Source organism: Patella vulgata, chromosome 4 (assembly GCF_932274485.2).
Source record: "Patella vulgata chromosome 4, xgPatVulg1.2, whole genome shotgun sequence".
Lineage (NCBI taxonomy): Eukaryota > Metazoa > Mollusca > Gastropoda > Patellidae > Patella > Patella vulgata.
In genome coordinates this window covers 66,096,803-66,113,941 of record NC_065882.2, presented here as the reverse complement: position 1 = coordinate 66,113,941, position 17,139 = coordinate 66,096,803, and the positions used below count along the sequence as shown (strand labels likewise).

At 30.7% G+C, this 17,139-nt stretch overlaps 1 protein-coding gene across 10 annotated transcripts in view; it reads right to left on the bottom strand.

Moving 5' to 3' along the window:
- Nucleotides 1-17,139, bottom strand: part of LOC126819468 (cAMP-dependent protein kinase catalytic subunit beta) — a 161,324-nt gene that overhangs the window by 6,503 nt on the left and 137,682 nt on the right. For 8 of the 10 annotated variants that reach the window (XM_050547501.2, XM_050547499.1, XM_050547500.2 and 5 more), the window contains 5 exons: nt 15,013-15,074; nt 12,983-13,111; nt 8,349-8,447; nt 8,020-8,102; nt 5,943-6,069 (listed from right to left, as the gene is read on the bottom strand). In XM_050547501.2, the coding sequence (XP_050403458.1) occupies nt 5,943-6,069; nt 8,020-8,102; nt 8,349-8,447; nt 12,983-13,111; nt 15,013-15,074 (500 nt within the window). Of the gene's footprint in view, nt 1-5,740; nt 5,868-5,942; nt 6,070-8,019; nt 8,103-8,348; nt 8,448-12,982; nt 13,112-15,012; nt 15,075-17,139 lie in introns of all 10 variants that reach the window. The other 2 variants (XM_050547497.2, XM_050547504.2) reach the window with 1 other exon arrangement.

The following is a 17,139-nucleotide window of genomic DNA, read 5'->3' as shown; positions in this document are numbered from 1 at the left end:
TCAGACTACCAGATGAATATATTTTTTGCTATCTTTCATGCTTCTTCAAGTGATGTTATTTTTATGAAGCTTATTAACATTGCTACCATTATATAGTGCACTTGTTTGCAAGCTAGTGAATGGGAGACAGTTAATTGACTCTTGCGTAATAATGAACTTATGCAAACATTGTGGGCTTATAAACAACTTGAGTCTATCATTTCACTATTCACAGTCATACTTTCAGACAAAATTAAGCTTAGACAGTCGAAAAGATGACCTAATTGTGAGAACATATCTTTAAAGGCAGCTTGCTCTTGTTTGAGATACAATGTATATCTACATGTACATGTACATACAGCGATATATTTTAAACATATAAATATCAAGAATTCAACATAATAAAAAAAATCTTTAACAAAAACATGAATTGTGAAACCATAATATTTCATAACTAAAATAGAACAAATAGATTTCAAAACAGAATTAGAAATACTATAACAACAATTTTCAATAAGGATGAGATTTATTTTCTTTCGAGATATCTATACAAATACGATTTATTATGACATCATCAAGTTTCCTTCAATAAGAACATTGTGTAGTCCTAGAAGCATTGTTACCATAAATATCATTAGAGTATTTATCATGTTCTTATTACAATGCCTAGCATGACAATTGCTCTTTATCCATCTGTAATATCAATCTATGTCTAATACACCATACTTATTGTAAATAGATTTATTAAACTGAGCTGGGTATATAACTAGAAATATTAGCCATTGTTCATTTATTAATGCATTCCATCAACAGCTTATTGTCTATAGGACTTAATATAAACAATAGCCAGTACTATAAATAGATTTTAATGAACATGTGTTTTTTTTCTCTGTTCTCAGAAAAACACCATAACTCACATGTGGGTGCCTGAAAGTGAATCCAATGGATTTCCTTACATTAAAGTAAAGTGGCATTAGGTAAAATTGGAAATAGAGTTGATAGTTCTCGCCATAATAGTTAAAAAAACAAAATAGATAACGGAATGAGAAAATGCTGAATATTTCTGTCAAATTACTTCACTCTGAATCAAGCTTTCGGCGATACAATTTTTGTCTTGCCTTGATTGTCATTACTACCGTTGTTACGATAATTACCTAAGTCTTGATTATCCATTTTTACGGTTATATCATCAACCAAAAGACATATTCAAATCTACTAAATATCGGAGCCATCCGATAGCATCGAGAGTTGATTATGGTCTTGACACTGGTAAGTTCATTAATGTCTAATTAATAACTTATATAACATTTCAGGCCTAAAGAAAGACTTGGAATAGGCAGATTTAGTTCTTTCATAATGCATGTTTAAGGGAGAATGGTTTAGCTCACTGCATCTATTAAAGTTGTTTACTTCGAAGTTCATAATAGAAACATTATAATGCTGTTCATCAATCATTCCACACTGACAAAGTCAAGGATTTATTGAGTTGTTTTCAATAATATTGAGCTGTAAGTAGTGTACATGAACTAGTCACAAGGCTATGCTTACTCTGTCCAGAGTATCTGATACCACCTCTTCTTTAAGATTTCACACACAGTCAACAGTGTTTTGCTGTATTTTAGCACTGTGTAGGCTATATTGAGGTCTTTAAAAAAATCTTGTCAAAAGGTTTTCAAACAATGTAAATTGCCTAAGGAATTAAATGCCTTACATCAGAATATATACGTGACCGAACATAACACTATATAAATCGTTATCATATTCATGTATTGTGATAATTACATTCAGTTATCATATACATCATTTCAATTATCATATACCGGTAGTTTATGGCAACAGTGCTGTATATTAAATAAACTGTATTAATATCACATACATATAACAACCAGAAACCCACTCCACTTACATAAGTTATTCTTACATTATTCAAATAAGTCACATTTTAAGATTTAATGTCCATTTTATGAACATGCCAACATTGGTACAATTGCAAAGCCCAGATATCCTGAAACCAAATACCAGTATCACCAATGCCATTGAAAATGAATTTAATTCTAACTTATAATGATATCATGGTTGAGTAAGCTATCAAACTTAATAGAAGGTGAAAGGTTTTTGCTTACAGAACATGAAATGCTCTTAAATATTTTTTGGGTTTTTTTTTGTTTTTTTGCAGTGTTAACTGAAAGAAAACAGAATGCTTTCATCATGGTTGAGCGCAGTTAAAAGTAGCTAGTTTTTAAAAATGCCAGTATCACTTTAAAGCGGTCATGGACCTGGGTTTTTTTTTTTAAAAAAAAAAACAAAAAAAACAAAACAAAACAAACCAGAGTGTAGACAGTAACGTTCAACACAAACAATCAAAGAGATCATATCGTTATACTATATGTTACATTATTTCTTGTGTGTTTAAAATTTAACTTCTTGTTGTCAATCTATGCAAACAAACAAAAATCTATATTATTAATCACAGTATTGTTGTCCTGGATCTTGTTCTCTATTTTTACTCAGTACAATTTCATGTTGAAACGTGATAGAAGTAGTACACACCCAACATTTAGATCTATATCTATTACTATTATTTATTTGTGATATTGACGTGATCAATATTATTAATGAGGTGTAACCGGCATCCTGTTTGAACTTATCTAGTGAAATCTGCACAACTACTATGTACTAACTAACACTAAGTAGCTAGACTTGTTTGTCAAGATAACTAAAACGTGTTTTACATGTGAAAATTTTACACTATTTTAATCTTTTTATAACCATGAGCATCATTTGAGAGATTGTTAATTCTGTGAAATCTAAAATTTGTGGAAAAATGCCAAACGACGCACAGAGACCAATACACTTTCATCATCCATTTCTGTAAAGAATGACCCAATATCTAGAATAAACAGCAAGTATAGACCATATACAGTCAAAACCAGTCTTCACAAAACATACTACTTCAAAATTGATCAATCCTGCATACTGTACATCCAAGTTCAAATTATATTGACTTCACACCACCATCTTTAATTATTTTGTAATCGTCTGTCAATGTCTATCTCATTTCTATCCATGTACATAGAAGCCAAGATGGTATCTAACCAATGTATTACATTTTAATTTTCGAAAATGACATCTAAAGATCTAAAGAAATCTTTCCCAACTTTATTCTCATTCAATTTGTAAAAAGTCAAATGCTTATTGGCCTTCCACTACATTATGTCCGTTATAATATATTGTTTGGAAAACATAAACTAGTATACTATTTTTCAGGGACTCATGTAAATGAATATTAGAAAATAAATTGATTAAATTGAAACATTCCTAAGTTTCATACTGGGCTATAAATATACTCTAACTAGGTCAAATAACTATATATAGGTTTTATATAAACTATAAATAATTCGGGACTTGTTTATTTATAGTTAATATTCAACACTCTACTTAAAGAAAAGTATCTATCAAGCTGAATTGTCACATATTCCTATCAAAAAAAAGTACAAAGGCACTTATATCAATGGAAACTTTATTTTATCTTTTTTTAATCTCCTTCATATCTAGGTTACCACATTTTAAAGGTCAACGTTTGATAAAATCGAGAGGTCAAACAACATCAAATTAAAAACTATTATTTAATTTTACCATATGAAAAGTACCCCTTCAAACACTCATAAAATAATATTTTAATCTGTTATATAAATAGCCTATATAATGGCTATATGTGTATTTATTGAGCATCAGCTAACTATACTGAGTTTAACTTTCATTATGTCAATATAATCCATGCATATTATATTAATCTCTGTATATAATTTGCTTGTGCAATGTGACTGTTTAAAAATGCATGATCATCATTACATAGATAGTTTATATCAAGTAATTACTTTCTCCAAAACATGCAATAAATCGTATATTGACTATCATATTAAAATCATCCACCCAACCGATTTTTCAAAGTGCTGGTAAGACATGTATACACATGAGAGAGAAATGTGGTTCAATTAGGTCAATCAAAACTAACATGTTTTATTTTACTTTAATAATTCATTGGCACACAGAGGGAGGGTGGGGGTTAGAGAGAGAGAGAGAGGGGAGAGAGAGAGAGAGAGAGGGAGGAGAGAGAGAGAGAGAGAGAAATGGGGTTTAACATCCGCTGGACACAAACTAGGTCACTTCAGGACTATCATATGGCTCAATTTTATTTCAATAATTCGCTTGTGCGTAGGAGTCTTTAGCAGTGGGAGGAAACAGAAGAACCCAGAGAAAACCCACAAGGTTGGAAAGGCGACCCTACTCCTGGTCACGTACAAACAGGGAATTGAAACCATGCTAGTTGACTCATTGACAGACCTTATGATACAGCACACATGTGCTAACCATTCGGCCGTCCAACCCCCTAGGGGGCTTAAAAGTAAGGCAGGCAACCCTACATGCCTTTATCAAACCCTTGACTTGCACAGATAACAGGCATTAAGACCATGAGAACATGTGTTAGACCACTCCACCACCCCACATCCATCATGATTCTTGATTGCAAATAAGAATTGGATATTAATGCTTTAATCTTCAGTAATTTGGTGCATAATGAACCAAACGTCTCACAAACTACATCCTTTATTATTACTTCAATTCTAAATATTTTGTATTAAATAACAAATTTAGAAATAGATTTATTAAATTTCGAGCTCCCAATGTGGGATACTAAATTCTACATGATGCACAAGTAAATGGCAAACAAATAGAAATCGGGTCTATATAATATTCTTTACTCATTGATTTTTGTTGTATAGACTGTATAGAATGATTCATGTTCTCTAATCATCTGTGTATGATGGCTAGTGACGGTCTATCACACTCACAGTATACAAGAGAGAAGAATAATTCGGTCAGGATGTGATCTGGTCTTGACAACCTAGAGATCAATCAATATCTAGCTAAAGAACGACAGTTTTAACTCTGCTTATACTAGCATGGCTCGTCTCTCATTCATCAACCACACTTGTTCACTTATTACATAAAAAACATGCATCAGTTTAACAGTATACAGCTGAGACGATTTCTTTTAATTTAAAACTAAGTGAAATTTATAAAGGAAATTGTTCTCTGAACATTTCAATTTGTGCAAGTTATATATCCCCGCCCTTGTACATGCATCCCATCCATGACAATCTATTTTTGTGCAAATCTATTGTATGAAATAAAAGCACTTTTGTTCAGACCTGATAAATATTTGATTCATGGAATGGTAATCATTTCTGTACATGTATTTATTTGAGTTAAAAAAATTAGAAAAAAAGAATTGATCTAGTTAAAAGACAATTTTTTTGGTATACTTGAAGACAGTTAAAATATTATTAAAACTTGTTTTCATGTAAAATTTTATAATAATGATAAATAGAATATGAAAACAATATATAAACGCATATGGGTATGGTATATAGAAGGATATATAGAAGATTATTATTTACCAGGTCAAAAAACAAACCACCACCCAACCAATCCTCCTTTAAAATATATTAATTGTGGCCATCAATTCAATCAAGCCTCCCCTCTACCTGGTTAGTTAGAGAACTACATTGTACCAAATCACTCACATTCATATTGTTATTAATTACAAACAGATTGTATTCATACATCTAAAGCCATGATATTATTATATTGATATATATCATACAGTATATATATATAGGTAGATATATAGATATATAGGTACCACAAAAACCACCTAGGTATAGCAGCCAGCATACCCCAATATCAAATCAAATACCTTTAAATAACCGAGAGAATCAATGAGTAGATTCTCAGGTTTTAAATCTCGATACATTATATCCAAATGGTGTAGGTATTCCAGCACCAACACTATTTGGGATCCATAAAATCTTGAATGCGGCTCACTGTTAAAAAGAACGATGACAACATTAAATGATGAGGTGATGAGAGAAAGAGATACATGTATATTATAAACTTACTTTTATATACCCCTGAGTATCAAAAAGTATATTTTCTGGTTTAAGATCTCTGTATACTAGGTCCAAAGAGTGAAGGTACTCAAAAGTCAAGACAATTTGCGCTGCATAGAACCGGGAATGGGGCTCGCTGAAGCAAAAGCATGAGAAGATTAAATATTTAAGAAAAAAGAGTTCAAATTATTTCATTCTGTTGATCTTATGGTGTACTAATTTATCATTTTATAATAATAATGTTATCAGTACCAAACAAATACATTTGCAACTGTATCTATTTTTTATGTAATTATCCCATTACAATAGCAAAAAAAGCTTAAAACAGTGTCTTGGATGATATTAATAGACAATTTACTATTTATTAAAATAGATTATTTGATAATAAATTATTTACTATTTATTAAAACAAGGTTAATTACAAAATCTTAACTCAACTAAAAATAGTATCAATAAAAATTCTATCTTTGGTTATTATTTCCATAACAATTAAATTGTACTGTTTTGGTACACCATTTATTTTGAACAATTCATTTGTATTTGATGCGTGGCAAAAATAATCAAATCAATACACGTGTCCATTATCATTTATTTATTCAAAATTATCTTTAATAACAATGGTAAATTTAGTACACCGTTAAGTAAATTTATCCAGAATGTGAAATAAAAAGAGAAATAAGTTAAACAATGAAACATGAACAATTAGAATTCAACAAAGAAAATTAACATGAACATTGAATTTTTTTGTTGACTTACTAATAAATAACCAGAGTTAGCTATTAAGATATTTTCAGGTTTTAGATCTCGATATACAATGCCGAGATATTGTAAATATTCAAATGCTAATATAACTTGTGCAGCATAAAGACGAGTGTGATCATTACTGGAGAAAAAACAAAAAGAAAAAGAAATGCAAGCATTACAATAAACATTGAGATACACATTATAACTCAAAGATAATTTCAGACATACATAATATAATAATCAAAGAGACAGAAAATATATATCGGACAGATTTAATTTGCATATCAATTTAAATATGTATAAAATAAGAAAGCCACAAGATGTTTTTTATACTTTCTAGTCTCGTTTGATCTAGTATTAATAAATAACAGATAATGGAAAAAGAGTGACACAAAAGCAAAGGATTTATTTGAGGTTTTAGAGGGACTTGTACATGGACATGTAGTGTGATTCAAAATCTAGATTTTCTGAATGACAGATTTATATGGATTAAAAAAATAATCGAAGGTAGAAATATTAAAATTTCTTCAAATTTCCTTGTCAAATAGAAAAGTGAAATGAATCAACACAAATTGCAACTTCTAAGGTTTGCTAAGAAATTATACAGTAAACATACAAAATCTCTTTAATTTGAGTACAATATGAAAGTGTTGGTTTAATCAAATTTATTGTGGTATATTTTGTTTTTATCAAAAGGATTCTTCCAACAATAATAACACTGTTGGTTTTCAGTGAGATTGGTCAAGTTGTGGTCATGAAGGAGTTTGTTGCCCTCACAAACTGTACCCAAGAAGAGGACACAAGCCATGGCTAGACCCAATCCATATGATAAGATGACTTGAGATAACATAACAGTCATAACAAAATCAAAGCTAAAATTAGTAAACAAGGACCAATTTCATCTTTCATTGACCCAAATTAAAGAAATCTGCTCCTTTAAGGAATATAAAATAGCAAGAAGAGAATGTGTAGAATGATAAGTGATGATAAACAATCTTAAGATACTAGTCTAAACAGAGATCAAACCACTTTATTAAAATCTACAACAATGGACTCTGTATTCAACAATGGGCGGTCTTTTTCATTTGGGTAATCAAATTTTCAACACTAAATAGGGCTAATTTATTTTTTCATGCATACTGACACATTACCAAACTAAAATCAATTAGGTTCCCAATTTAACATTAAGAATTTATTTAACGAGAATAAAACTGCTCTACTAAAGATTAAATCCAAAAAGTGTAAACACACAGCCCAATGTAGACATTAAATATAAGCAAACATGATTATCAACAATTTGTGCTATCTAAATTACAACTAAAACATGACAATGTAAACTCACCTAAATCGGCCTATTCTTCTTAAATGTGAAAACATTTCACCCCCAGTTACAAATTCCAAAACCATATACAAATTAGTATTATCCTATAAAATAAATATAAACACGCTGCGGTTAGTTATACAACCATTTTTTAGATAAATAACAAGAAACAATTAAAACAATTACATAGCTATACAAATTTTGTTTTTGATTTTCACACACATTTCTTTAACTGTTATATTCATCAAAATAATTAAGTTTAAAGAATTTTTTTTTATCAAAACAATGTGCACTGTAACTATTAAGAATTACTCAAACTGAACATGCAAGTGTATACAAGATGAACGTACCTTATAAGAATATTCTAATCTCACTAGAAAAGGGAAATTAATTGCCTGTAAAATTTTCTTCTCATTTAAAGTATGTTCAACCTGTTTTAATTTTACAACCTGTAATAAAACATCATATAGTTTATATAATTGATGATGACCAATGACCACATATTTGAACAATTCAAGGGATATTATAGTACAGAGTCGGTACATGTACACATGCAGCGGCTACCTTTGTCCACTCTATGAACACCATAATGATGTTTTTGAGAAATGGAATCAACAAACCCATTGTGGGACACGCTACATATTCTTTGGAGTGATTACTCTAGTATTTAATACATGTATGTAACATATTTGTATGTACATGCAATGTATACATGTACGTACATGGCATGTATATACACATATATTGTTCATCACCATCCGTTTAAAAAGCACAGTTGAAGAAGTTTTGTTATTTATGTACACATGCATGTATGTGCATGCTGGTGTAAGTAATAAACATCTACTATTTAAATTATGAATAATACATAAGAATATAATCTGTATATTCAGATGCACGAAATACAACGATAAAAACGATACCATTAGACTACATCAACACAAAATTTATATTGTATGGTTCTTCAGGTATTTTACATAATCAAATAATTTAATATATTCTGAGGTGCCTACATTCTTTAGAATTATGTAATAGATTTTTAGTACTGTACTCAACTTATTTTGCCTTCCTTTCACTATCATTATAACTATCTTCTGTTGTTTACGTTGCCACATGTTATGTTAGTATACTTTCAGGCAATATAGCCATTATCAAACATTATGTATATCGAATAACCTCTTTTGTAAAAATATCATTATTTCCTTTCATAATTTTATTAATAATACAATATGAATAGTCCCGACTATATACATGTATTTAAGTAAATCAGTTGTAATGAGTGGTGATAGGCCTTCTCTGTTCCCCTACCCCATTCTTTTTGAATAAAACATATAGTTTTAAAAATCTAATTAAGCATACTGTTTCTCCGAACAACTATTTTTGGGATATCATTCTCCTTCTATATGTTTCAAGATACAGAAACTCCTGAATAATCAACTTTTTCTCCAGTAGTTATAAGGTGAATAAAACTGATCAATTCACTTCTTCTCTCTGAATAAATAGAACCCTACGGTATCTAGATGTAAATACTGGCATTAAATTCTATTGGCTTTTAGAATTAAGGTCACGAGCAACCAACACATAGTCTAGATTGATAAAATGCATCTATATGAATGAAATATGATGAATCCTACTCATGGAAAAATAAAATGAATCTTCAAGATCGCGAAATGAATAATTTAGGTTCTTGATTAATGTATCCTACTGAATTTAAAAATGAGAAACAAAATCTACATTGATATCGATGTTTCATATTCAAAATCTGTCGAAGTATTAAATGAATATTGTCACACACAGACATAGGCCTACATATATAGCTACCTCATCCTTATGTGATTTGTGCAACATGTTTAAAGAAAATAATGAGACAATTAGTTAAGAAGAGTATGATGGTTGATACAAGTAAAGAAAGGTAGAACCAGTATTAATATAGAGTTGATAGAGGAAAAATCAATAGAAGATAATGAAGCTATAGAATAAGATTATTGAAAAGGCTGTACAATATGCTGGTGTCTCTCAGTCATCAACCTTAGTTAACATGACATGACAACATACTACATTCTATCAAATACAAACTCTTTTAGTGTATTCAGTCTGACCCATATCAAACCAATTTACAACATAGGAGGACGAGTTCAAATTAATCAATCTGTGCAGTTTGGCAAATAAGCACAGGGAAATAATCTATTGTGCCAGGTTTGGATTAAGATATTGTTTTAGGCAACCGTACATGTATATATGGTGTAGTAGGAATTTCAATTATTGTGTTGCTAAACATTTGGAATGTTCCAAGATAAATCTCTGCGGAGTGCATGTGGTCAATATAACGTAATATCTTAAACACCGTTAGCAAGACGACAATTTACCAAACATTATTTGACAATGCAAAGACAAATTATTATCCACACTTAAGGGACAAGGGTAGATCAAAAACGTTCAGATCAACCAGATCATAATGCGATAAGAAATTATATGTACAATTGTACCTGTATCCATACATGTATAGTGTACTTCAATACATTATAGGTGTTATATACAGAATAGCTTGTATTGTTGAAAGTGTTGTTACAAATTATTAAATGCATACACATGTAACCTACTAAATGAGAGTGGAAACCTTGCTCTAAATCTAAATATAGAAGCATTTTAGTATAAATGAAATGAAATGAGGGGGTTTAAGGTCCTATTTGAAAGGCGGACCAGTTTGACTACCACAAAGTTTTTGCAATCTCATAACACAGCATATGACCTCCTTATACAAACAACTAAATTTATACATGTACTGGCACATTTTCAGTATGTTCACATTGAGGGAACAACATGTAAACCACAATAGTTGAAGAGAGAGAGAGAGAGAGAGAGAGAGAGAGAGAGAGAAATGGGGCTAGAGTCCGATCAAACTAGGTCATTTTGGGACTAACATGTGGTTCAATTTTATTTCAATAATTCAATTTCACATACAGGTCTTTAGCAGTCAGAGGAATCCGCGGGAGAACCGGAGAAAACCCATGAGGTTGCACAGGCGACCTACTCCTTGTTATGTACAAGTGGGGAACTGAAACCACACCACTTGACTCAATGAATGACCTTGTGATGCAACACGCACTGTTTATGGAAGAATAACATTGCCAACAGTATTTCAATGTTCACAGTGAAGAATGCATACAAATTACATGTTTAACAATTTGCAGTTTCCATTGCTCCACAATACCAATGTCACAGTGTTGAAATATACAATACACTTTTCAATAATACAAAATACAGTATAATAGTTATTTTGCAAAACACACTTCTCCATTCTGCATTATAGACAAATATGCAAATAGAACTTAGCATATTAGAATATATAAATTATATGGGATCTACGACGAAGCTCATTTACATAAGGGGAAAAGTCAGGATTAAGACGGAAATTAATAATTTACGCGATCGATCTACAAGGTCAATTAACCATTCAACCATCACCCCCACCCCCTGCACAATAGTTGATTACATGTATGTGATTAGCTGCTATAATCAAAATGGTGTGCATTCAATAATCAATAGCTATACATTTCAAGCAGTTTGGATCCAAGGTCATATTAATAATTCAATAAACTTTGAAGATGCAAATATTTGCTTGATGTAATTAACATATGGTTTATAAAAAACTAGATACTGTACATGTATTAAGATATTTTCATTTTCTTGTAATATTCCTTAAAATCTTTTCCAAGGTCTAGTTGCACCTACTTCATATACATATTATCATTTCTATGTATTCATTTTGAAAATATAGCACAATATAGTTCAATATATTTGTTAATAAATAAAGTGTTATGTCCTTGCTCTAAAAGATCACATCTAGAAGGATATCGGTTGCAATAAATAAGGTGTTACGCGCTGTCTTGGCTTGAGACTTTGGTAATGAATTTACAGTACATGTATGTCTGTTGCCAAGTGTATTTCCATTTATTTTATTTTTTTGGCTATTTTGCACATATTGCGTAGTTTAGTCAATACCGTAGTGTGAAATTAATTAAGAAGCAATGATTCTTTAGACAGAAACCTAGCCCCCATAAGTACAGAAGATAGTAATCTTATTATAAGTAATGATGTAGGCTACTCGTAAAACTGTAAGTTAATCCGATTAAAATTTTTTGTGAGGCATTTTTTCAACACAAGCAACATTAACCATATCAATTATTCATGTATCTTCCCTCTGTGGATGAGAGAAATGATCATTTTAATTAAATCCCACCTCTACATTATCCGTCTGGTCTTTGTAAAGAGACTCATTCTACAGACAATTCAGAGTACAAAAGCTTACCAAATCGGCATTGATAAACAAAAACATAAAAAATAGAAGGATGTACATGTACATTACATGAACACACATCTGGTACTAGTATCTACGACTTTACTAACTATTGTCTGTGACTTTACATTATTTTCTTTTTCTTGGACAATAACAGTCTAACATGTGACAACAATATTTTAGCAGTTTTACTATTATGCAATAAATTTAAGTCTGGCATCAATTTGTTAAGGATGTTAGTTTTCATTTCAGCTAATTTTGGACTCAAATTCACTGTATATTAAAACAATATGGCAAACTCTTTGGCATAAATATTTATAGTAATAAATAAATGAATGTGACATTACATAATCTGTGTATAGAAAGTGGTTATACATGTATTATGGTCATTACATTCAGACAGTGACCCAACTCAACACTGTCCTCTGTCTGTGGTGTCCCAGATTCTTACTTTATTGTCATTTATGTGCATTGGCAAGTTGTAATAGATCTTTGATTTTTTTTATCATCTAATCTTCAAATAACTATGTAAATGTATGCAGACACAACTTGGTTGAGAAATTTCCAGATTTCTTCTTGGAACTGAACCAAGCATCCACTATGGTGAGGTCACACATCTATTATTAACAATTACTGCTGTATAGATAGCCCAAGTCTGTATAATGTAGGAAATAAAACGTTTTTACTTACTTTCTGTTTATCGAGAATTTTCATGGCATAGTAATCTTTATTTCCTTTATGTTGTACTAACATGACCCGACCAAATGACCCGGTACCTAATGTCTTTATTCTATCAAAATCATCCAGGCATGCATTGTTCTGAAAAAATATAAATTATTATACATTTGATATGTACATGTAAATGAGATAATTATGCACGTTCCATCATTTCTATTGCTTCTTTAATGTATTCAGTACTAGGTTTTCTCTGTTTTATAGAAATACTGACTTATGCCCCAACTTTGTATTTAATGCACTTGCAGTTTTTCACACACTTTATATACCAGTACAGTTTTGATCCCTTTTGACAACTACTACTTGTATCTGATGCTATTTAATTTTACTTGGCTTTTCTCAAAATAGATAGCATTATAGTATTAGTTATATAAATAGTTTTTTTCTTCAATGTGCTGACATTGAGATATCTTGTAGCACATACATGTAGTCATTCATGAATCATACCAGAATAATACAACAACGTTTGGCAAATATTCCTCTCTTTACTTTAATTGTTTCCCTTATAGTTAGTTTGTTTTAATTTGAATGAAGCCTGTATCACTGTAATGGATGCTTACTAATGTAATTAAAATTGTTTATATGTGATGTGGTCCTTCTGCACTTACTACTGTATTAGGTCAATATACATGTAAGAATCCTTTATCAATATTATCAATTCAAGGCCATTCACATTTTATTTACTCATTCAGATAAAACTGTTCTTTTTACTTGTACACTTGATATTTTTTATATACATGTAGGCTAATTGTGATAAAATTGTGTTGCTTTTTTATTAAAAAAATACAAAATATATTTTTTTGGGTTAAAAATGTTTAATATTAGACCACATGTACATGTAATCCAACTAATTATATGTACATATTTTATTTCTTGATATTCTGATGATGTAACATTTAACATCCAAACTAGCAAATTTCTCTGCAAAAGTTAATAAGTTTACTTTGTTCAGCAGAAGGCAAAATTCTTGATTTCCAGTTACATGTACATGCATCTACGCTGATAATAAAACCTTTTTTACTATCTACAAACTCCATGTACATGTATCTTAAAAGAAATCACAAAAGTGTTTGTCTGTAAGAAGTAACTCCAAAATTTGATTTAGTCTATGGAAAATACATATCGTTTAGCATAAACATGAAACGTGATATTGCACAAACATGATTTATTAGACGCTTTTTGTCAGTAATATTTGTAGGACATGCATATGGAATTTACCACCTAAAAGCTTTTATTTCTTGCGTCAAAAAGCCTAGCAGAGAGTGTGTGCGGGTTCCTTTCGAACATAGAGTACGTGTAGATCACATGGACATACACATACATCAATGACAAAGCGTCAAAGGTTTACAGGGACCAAAAAAGGACTAGGTTTTTAATTAATTAAACACTGTCAAGCTCATTGATCTCCATTTGGATTCATGTATACCTTACTGTCTGTACGAACTGTATAGATGACTGTTACTATAGCAACAAAATGCCAATATTGCACAATTTATTTTCCACCTCTACTCAACAGCTATACATGTACATAATAGATTGCAGAGAACATAACACATAATGAATCTAAATCTAATATTCCTTTCCTTTTCAGCTATTGAGATTAATCATAGCAAGATACATGTACTTTAAAACAGATAAACATACAATTATTTATATGAGCAAGTCCTCTTTGATTGGATAGAAATATTCAATTGCCAAATTTTGATTTAGAATGTCAGAGTGGGCTTTCGACTATCAAAAAACTTTCACTGAAAGTCGTGTGCTTGTCATAAGACAAAAATTACAATTTGTATAAGGACCACCATCCGTATTACTCTTTTTGCAATAAAATTTTTATTGGAGCTTGTTCGATCACAAACTGAAATCAAAAAGCACACCCCAATCAAATAAGGGTACTGCGACTGTTCTTAATACACATAAGATATACTTATCTAAACATTCTCTAGAATTACCAATAAATATTAATGTACATGTAGTCTACATACCTGGGCTGGGTGATCCCATTTTTGTGTAAATTCTTCTTTGGCTTTGGCTAAAAATTCTTTGACTGTAAAGAAAAAAAAAACACTATTATACATGTGCAAATATGCTTATTTTGTCAATATAATCATTAAAAGCAATACTCTGCTACTGCTACATGTACATGTAGGTAATCAATCATGAACATTTCATAAACTTTATAGCTCATATATCTTGTGTACCAACTAAAGACAAGCAGATCAGTCAATGTTTGTGGCATAAAAAACAAACGTAACTGTATGAAATCCAAATCGGATAAAATGATTACAAAACCTACTGAGATGTGAGAAATGGGGTGAACCTACATGTACATTGGAATCAACTTAATTGAATATTTCAGGTATACATGTATGTATTCTTTCTTCAAAGTATAAATACTATAGACTTATAGAGTATGGACAACTACATGTATGTTTCTTTTTAAAATCACATTGCAAACAACAATATTGTAAAAGTTGAATATAAATCATATTACATAGTCAAAACAATCCAGAGTCACAAAGTATTTTTGCATTTATATGAATCCAATTTTATTTCATTCCATCTATATATTAATCCGATTAAAAAGGCAAACGAAGAACTGGGACATAAATATGTAATTCACCAGCAGCTTACTGTGCAGAATATACATAAATTAGATATATTCTATTTTTATAACATAACATGTTAGCTATATCACAATACCCCCAATTATAACTAAAAGTAAGTGAAAGAATGTGTAAATCCCTAGTATAAATGTAGTATGATGGGGTTTATCTCTTTGATCTTTGGGGCATATTCTTTGCCCGGAATAACTTGCGGTTTGAAAGTTGGGGGGGAGGGGGTGTCTCTGGATAAATACAGGGGAATTTGGGGTTATTCTTCTGAACAATTTTCTTTAAACCTGTAATGGGTTATTCTTCCAGGGTAGGGTTTTTTTTTACTATAAGAAAACATGATGTAAGGTTTTTCTTAGGGAATTTTGGGATATTCTCATTTTGCGTACATATGTAAACATAGACGGTTGATAAGCAAGATAAAGTCCTCAACTTTAATTATGCTGGGGAAAAAAGATTTCAGGAAAAACCCTTGACAGAAAAACCTTGGCCCGCTGGCCTCAGTTTTTCTTTTTCTCAGGTTTTTTTCTTTGGTCTTTCTTTCCCCAGCATAACCTCAGTCTCTTACTTTATCCTACATATAATGTATTCATGATAATATTAGTGAGGCTGATTATTATGTACTTTGTACTAGTGGTGTATTCTGATTTTGAAAATTATGTCTTCAAAAGAATGTTGTCACTTAAGTGTAAATATGTTATACAATATCCCGAACTATGACAAAACACATAATTTAATTAATGCACATCAAAAAAAGTCATCACAGATCCCAGGTTGACTTCAATTTGGGGTCTTTTCGTTTACTCCACATAAGCAAATATAAACACTACAATATACATGTAGCTTTTACTGCAATCATTTCTGTAAGCACAGCAGCACCTGCTGGTTGGGGATGTTTTCAATGTTTGCTAGTCTCAACACTCAAACAATATAAACTATATCCTATAATAAATACAACTAACACAAACCTGATAACAGGTAATCCATTTTTTTTTTCAACTATAAAAGTTTATGCTCTTCTCTCTAGGTATGTGTATTCTAATCCATGTCTCTCCTATTTATTTTTTTTTATTGGGGGGGGGGGGGGGGTTGTAGTTAGTTACATGTACATGTAGCCTAGAAGTAGATTGTATAATACACACTGATAATGACCAGCAAATTCTAACTATGACTTAAAATTTATAAGCATTATTTACTGTACACTGACTTACTGGTCATTCCACTTACCCTAAACCATGTCAATGTCAAATGTTATAAACATATTTATGTTCGGTGTAATTGAGTGAGGTTTACAAAAACAGTATGTAAACCATATACCCAATCCCATCATGGTCAGCTATTGCAAAATTTGAGTTAATATAATGTAGTAAAACAAATGTAATGTTTGACGTATTGTTTACAACGAATATTTTGCTTCGTGGAAAAATTCTGGTTATCACCACATTTACCAGTAGTTCTATTTTCTATGGCAATATCATGATACCTTTCGTTCAGTCA